The sequence below is a fragment of the Triturus cristatus genome, chromosome 9 (assembly GCF_964204655.1).
Source record: "Triturus cristatus chromosome 9, aTriCri1.1, whole genome shotgun sequence".
Taxonomy (NCBI): domain Eukaryota; kingdom Metazoa; phylum Chordata; class Amphibia; order Caudata; family Salamandridae; genus Triturus; species Triturus cristatus.
Window position 1 is genome coordinate 861,307,494 of NC_140592.1, and position 6,000 is coordinate 861,313,493.

Consider the following 6,000-nt stretch of genomic DNA (forward strand, 5'->3'; position numbering starts at 1 on the left):
CTGTACTGTTCAGTGGTTAAGCCAAACCCATCTATTAATGCACTTTTCAGGACATCATAATCATCAGCATCCACTTCTCTAACAGCGAGGAGCTTGTCTCTACCTTTATCTGAAAAGGAGAGCCACAAGAATGCTGCCCACTGTTTCTGGGAGACCTGTTGTACTTTACAGGCCCTCTCCATAGCAGTTATCCACTTGTAGATATCATCCCCACTCTGGTAGGGAGGAACAACCTTGGACAGGTTCCTATGGTCTGGGATATAATCTCTGATTCTAGGGACACTGTTGCTGCCACCAGGGGGTTCTAACCCCTCATTTCTAGAAGCATTTCTAGGAGCTCAAATGCTTCTTTATCTAATGCCAACTGCTTGGCCTTAAGGGCAAATCTTGCTTCCTCATACTGTAGCAGTTTGTACATTCTTTCAGTGAAGGTCTCTCTTCTATTAAAGTATGAGCTCCTCTGATGAACAGATTCTCTTCCAGAGTGATATGAGTGGTCAGATTCCCTTGAAGGGGACCTAACCCTCTCTTCTACTCTGTCAGTTCTCTTAGGGAGAATTCATCTGTCCTGTTCAGATCCTTCTGGTTCTGGCCCTCAGAGTCCTGGTCATCATGATTTTCATCATCTGACCCAGACACTGTAATTGACCCACTCCCTGATTCAGATCTGTTAGCTCCTAGAGCCAACCTCAGATCATCTGTTAGCAGATCTATCAGGCCTAGTGTGGAGGGACTCTGTCCTAGCTTCAAAGACGGGCATGTCCTTATACTGAGGCTGAGTGGACCCACTGGCTCCACCCTTTGAGGACATTCTAGTGTTGTGCAGTTTTGTACTACCTACACTAGTTTGTGGCCTACTGATCCTAGCTTGAGCTGTAGCAAGGGTGTGCTATCCCTTCACAAACAGCTCTAAGTTCAGTAGAACTTATTGATACTAAGCTTGACTTTTATATGTACCTTGAGTACCTTTAGTGGTTTTCAGTTGGTAATTCAAATAGAGATTTTCTGGTAAAACAATGGCAAGCTGGAATCCCACACGCTGCCCACCAATGTGAGAAGTTGACCTGGCATATGCTGGTCACTAGTTATAGTGGCCACCTTGCACCAGTCCAATTCGACTCTTATGGTAGATAGGTTTAAGACAACCTTTTAAAGAAAGCTATCCTAGTGGTAGCTGTAACTCTGCACATCATACCGATCCATTGCCCTTCTGAACACTGATGCGAAGATCTTTATAAAGATCCTTGCAAACCGCCTTGAGCCCTATTTACCCGGCATTATCGAGCCGGCCCATGTTTGATTTATGCACCACCATCAAGGGGCAGATAACATTCACCGCATAGCATAGCTCATCTCATTGAAAAGGTACAGCATAGAAATATCCCCGCCTGGCTGGTGTCACTGGACGCGGAGAAGGCATTCGATCGAGTGGACTGGCGCTTTCTTCGCGAGGTCCTGCATCAAATTAGACTGGGCCCGGCCATGATCTCAAGACTGATGGCCCCTTACACTCGACCGTGCACGTGTATCCTTGTCAATGGCTGCCTCACTTCCCTTTTTTCCATTCACAGGGGAACCAGGCAAGGCTGCCCGCTCTCTCCGCTCCGGTTTGCTTTTGTAGTGCAGCCTCTGGCAATTGCAATACGCCAATCGCCCACCATTTTGGGTATCCCCTTTGGAGGTTATAAGCACAAGATATCTCTATTCGCAGATGATCTTCTTCTCTGTCTTACTGCTCCGACCTACTCGCTCCCGGCTTTGGCCTCGCTTCTCCACCCCTTCGAAGAGGCCTCGGGCTTTAGAATTAACTTAATCAAGTCCCACGCCCTAAACCTTACTCTCTCACCCTTGGTGATTCAGGGACTACAGCCCCTGCTCCCTCTGGACTGAGAGATCGATAAGATATCTAGGACTGGATCTGACCCCCTCCTGGGCCCTGGCTAACTAGCCGATTTATAGACGTGCCATAAAGGAAGACATACGCCGGTGGAAGAATCTCCCTCTCTTGGTTGGGGCGAATCAACGCAATTAAAATGTCCCTCCTTCCAAAAGTGCACTATCTATTTCAAACCCTCCCACCCCAATCGGATATGCAAGCCCTCAAACGAGTTCTAACACCTTCATATGGGGCAAGAGTCGCCCACGCTTTTCAAACAAACTTCCGATGCTACCCCGCGATCGGGGAGGACTGGCATATCCTAACCTTCTTGAGTACTACTAGTCTCGCCATCTTCGTTATTATATCTCGGAATGGGTTGTTCGCGAGAACAAAAAACATTGGTTCCATATGGACCGAGCTGTTTCATTTAGGCCTCTATGGGACCTAGCTTGGCTCCCCAGAGCGGCCTGTCCCTGTAGTGCATATACGGCCACTCCCACGAAACGGTCCTTGACATATGGGACAAACTCGCGGTATCTGGGGGCCTGAACTCATTCCCAACTCCCAACAACCCTATAGCACACAATCCCATCTTCCCACCTGCATTGCATCCGCACGCCTTCGTATCCTGGACGGAGAGTGTCGCAAAATTCAGGACATATTTCATGGGGACACATTCATAACTTTTGAACAATGTAAAAAATCATTTCACGTTGCGGACACTTCAAGGATGCAATACAATCAACTTCGCCACTGGTTGCTCTCCCCCGCTTATGTACAAGGAGCGAGCAGGTCACTTACCCCTTTTGAAACCCTTGTCCAGGCCTTTGAGGGTTCACGGGGTCCAATCTCTCGCACATATAAAGTTTTACAATGCTCGTGTCAGCTCCAGCCCCACACATATCAAAGACAATGGAACATAAATGTTGGCAAGGAGGTCTCTCCAGAAAGTTGGGATAGGCTCTGGCATGATATGCCCAAAATCGATCAAAGCATTCCCCTACATGAATTGGCCTACAAACTGATGACACGGTGGTACTTTACTCCTGCTTGCCATCAGAGGATGGTGCCAAGCTTCTCGCCGACATGTTGGAGGTGTCATGGGGGGATTGGTGACTTTATCCACATCTGGTGGTCCTGTCCCAGCTTGACGCTCTTCTGGAAAGAATTAATCAGTCATATTAAGGACACAGTGGGATTCCCCATATCAAGCTCTCCTACGGTGACTCTATAAGGCATTAGACCCTCTCAGTTGGTAGCCATGACTCGTTCAGACTGGCGCCTCGTCACACAGATGCTGGGGGCAGCAAGACGATCTTTAGCCCTATACAGGAAAAAGCCCTCGCCTCCCCCAATCTCGGCATGGTTCCTTTGCCTATGGTATGTCCTGGCCCTGGAATTACTAATCACCCGCTTTAACCACACAGACACTAAGTTCATCCCTTTGTTGATGCATATTCATATTGGAAACAGATTAAACAGCTTTTTTTTAAAAAATCTGAGGGTAAAGATAAAAACATTTACACTTTCTGAGTATGCTATTCATGCCTGCTACTCTTGTGAGTTCAGTCTTCCAAACTAAAACTATATAATGAGATTAACGATTTATGGTAGACTGTTAAATTGGTACTCGTAAGAATTAAAGATACGCCCTTCTGATTAGAACCAGAGAGAGAGATGGTGAAAAATATGTATCTAGTGTTTTAATTAAGGTGCCTCCCACCTGTGAGAAACTTCTTCTGTCTGTTCAGTATGCTAGATTGGCATGAAAATATTCTGATTTATGGTAATTCATATTTCAAGCTTGCAAATAGGCTTAAGTAATGGATGCTTAATCGTCACCCAAGCTCTTTATTTTATGTGAACATTAGTCCTTGGAGGGTTTGAACTTTTTGGGGAAATGCAAACCAAATTTCAACTTCCTGAGAAAAAGGGGATGAATAGCATGCAGAACAGAATATTTATCTTTATGGTATAACCAGTGATAATGAAAGGGATGATTGTCTTCCACAAAAAACAACTGGGCTTATCAACACATTCTGAATTACTTCACTCATGGGTATTTTGACCCCAGTCGAGTAATTATGGGACCTTTCTAACAAGTTCAGGCTCGGCCAATATTACAAAATAGACAGTGGTTTATTATCAATTATTGTGATTGTTTCATTAACATGTGAAGAGGAGGTATACAGTTCCTGTTGAGGAGGGAAAAGGAGACTGGGTCGGTCATCAGCCCTACCCTAAGGTGGAGATGGTGTGTCTCCCAATTTGGGAAGTGGGGCCCGCACACACCCGGTTGGGGGTCATGCTTCATCATAGGGCTTGCTCCTCATCAGGCCAGCACTGCAATGCCTGACGAGCACCCTATGAGGGGCTCTTTGACAGAGTTCTTTTTCCCAAGCTGTTATATGAAGTACGGGTGCGGGGGCTTCGTAGTGTAGATGTGGATATAGTGTGTGGTGAAGTAGTGAGATAAAATGAGGCACAGTGGTACTCCAAAATGAACTCAATCTGCGAGCCCACTGGTCTCAATTAAAATCATCTGAGGTGTCACCACTGATATAATGGTCAGAGGCTAAATATGAATGGTCGACATGTTTCTCGCCATAAGTGTAGGAAATCATATGGTGATTTTTCAGGACCAAGAATAATACTACACTATCTACACAGTGGTTGGTTACTCCAGGTGAACTAAGCACTCTGTAACCTAACAATGAGGTACCTTATTATGTATAGAATGGACCGACCTATACAAATAAAAACATAAGGACACTAGAACAGAAGTCGTAATTAACAAAATAATAATTATTAACTGGACAAAGCAGCCTCCAAAGTAAAAACATGATTGTTTTAGTCAGACCCTTGAAATGTAATATGTTTTGAGCTGAAGATAAATAAAATATTAGTAATAACTTAAGATATTCTAAATGTGTACAAATTGTGTCGATGGAGAATGTCTTACAAGACTTGTTTTGACATAGAAATATTCTCAAAGTTGAATTGAAAAATCACATTCCAGTTTGAAACTGCGGTAAGAATGTCTGGACTCTAACTCTTTTTGCCTGAGTCTGAAAATTGTGGAGGAAGATGTGCCAAAATGTTTGGTTAACCAGTGGGCGGGATTTTAAAATTGATTCATGCTTTAATATAATATGTTCTATTTAAAATATTGGTTTGGATTTATGTCAGGTGCACTAAATTGGAGATTTTTTAGCACTAAGGAAGCCGACCAAGAAGCCCTCTGACTAGTTAGATGGCTTTTATTGGGTCTGGAAATGGCACATTGTAGATAATGGAGATATATGTGTTGGATTACTGAGTTACATGGTTAATATGGCAAAAGCTTTATGGGCAGATCATCACTAATACCTAGATTTATGGGCACATTCTCATGAATAGCCTCTTCCTCCCCTCAACTCCCACAGCCCTTGTTTGCCTTATCTGTTCTTTCTACCCCTTTTCCCGAACTTTCTTGAATTTTGTTGTCATTAACGTGATTGCCGCATACAACATCTGTCTTTATTGGCATCCCCCTTACCCTTTAGTGCTTCTGGTGCATTATTCTTAAAATCATTTTACTTATTACTTAGCTCTGTACAATCTTTATCTTTGTATTTAAAATCGTTTTGGCATCAGTCTCTAATACCATATTCTGCTACACTGTGTGTCTATATAAAATTCCCCAATAAAAATAAACAAAGCAGGATTAGAGTTTTGGTAATGATTGTTTTAAGATTTTACAAAATGGCAATATGTATTTTTCTTAATGTTTTTCTGCAGTGACGGATACTCATTACTTGTTGGAACCATGAGATTCAGGACTCTTCACTGATTGAATGGTGGATCACTGTAAAACAAGGTCAATGAACCACTGCCACACATTGAATGAATTAAAGTGCATTCTGATTTGACATTCATGAATGAAATGGGTTGCTGCAATTAATGGAGAGCTTGTTACTCTGAGGTATGGATAACGATGATTACTTGTGCTCTTTAACTGCCTACATAGATTAAAACAACAAACATTGGGAAAGCCAATAGATCTCTCCTATTGGCTTTGCAATATTTTTTACCCATGCATCCCTGATGCTGTGCAGTATGTCAAAATAAGACCAAAAAAA

At 43.3% G+C, this 6,000-nt stretch overlaps 1 protein-coding gene across 4 annotated transcripts in view; it reads left to right on the forward strand.

Moving 5' to 3' along the window:
* Positions 1 to 5,790, forward strand: part of LOC146798974 (uncharacterized) — a 384,553-nt gene extending 378,763 nt beyond the window's left edge. For all 4 annotated transcript variants that reach the window (XM_085628024.1, XM_085628026.1, XM_085628027.1 and 1 more), the window contains one exon: positions 5,660 to 5,790. In XM_085628024.1, the coding sequence (XP_085484150.1) occupies positions 5,660 to 5,662 (3 nt within the window). In that variant the 3' untranslated portion in view covers positions 5,663 to 5,790. The remainder of the gene's footprint in view (positions 1 to 5,659) is intronic.
* Positions 5,791 to 6,000: the final 210 nt, after the last annotated feature.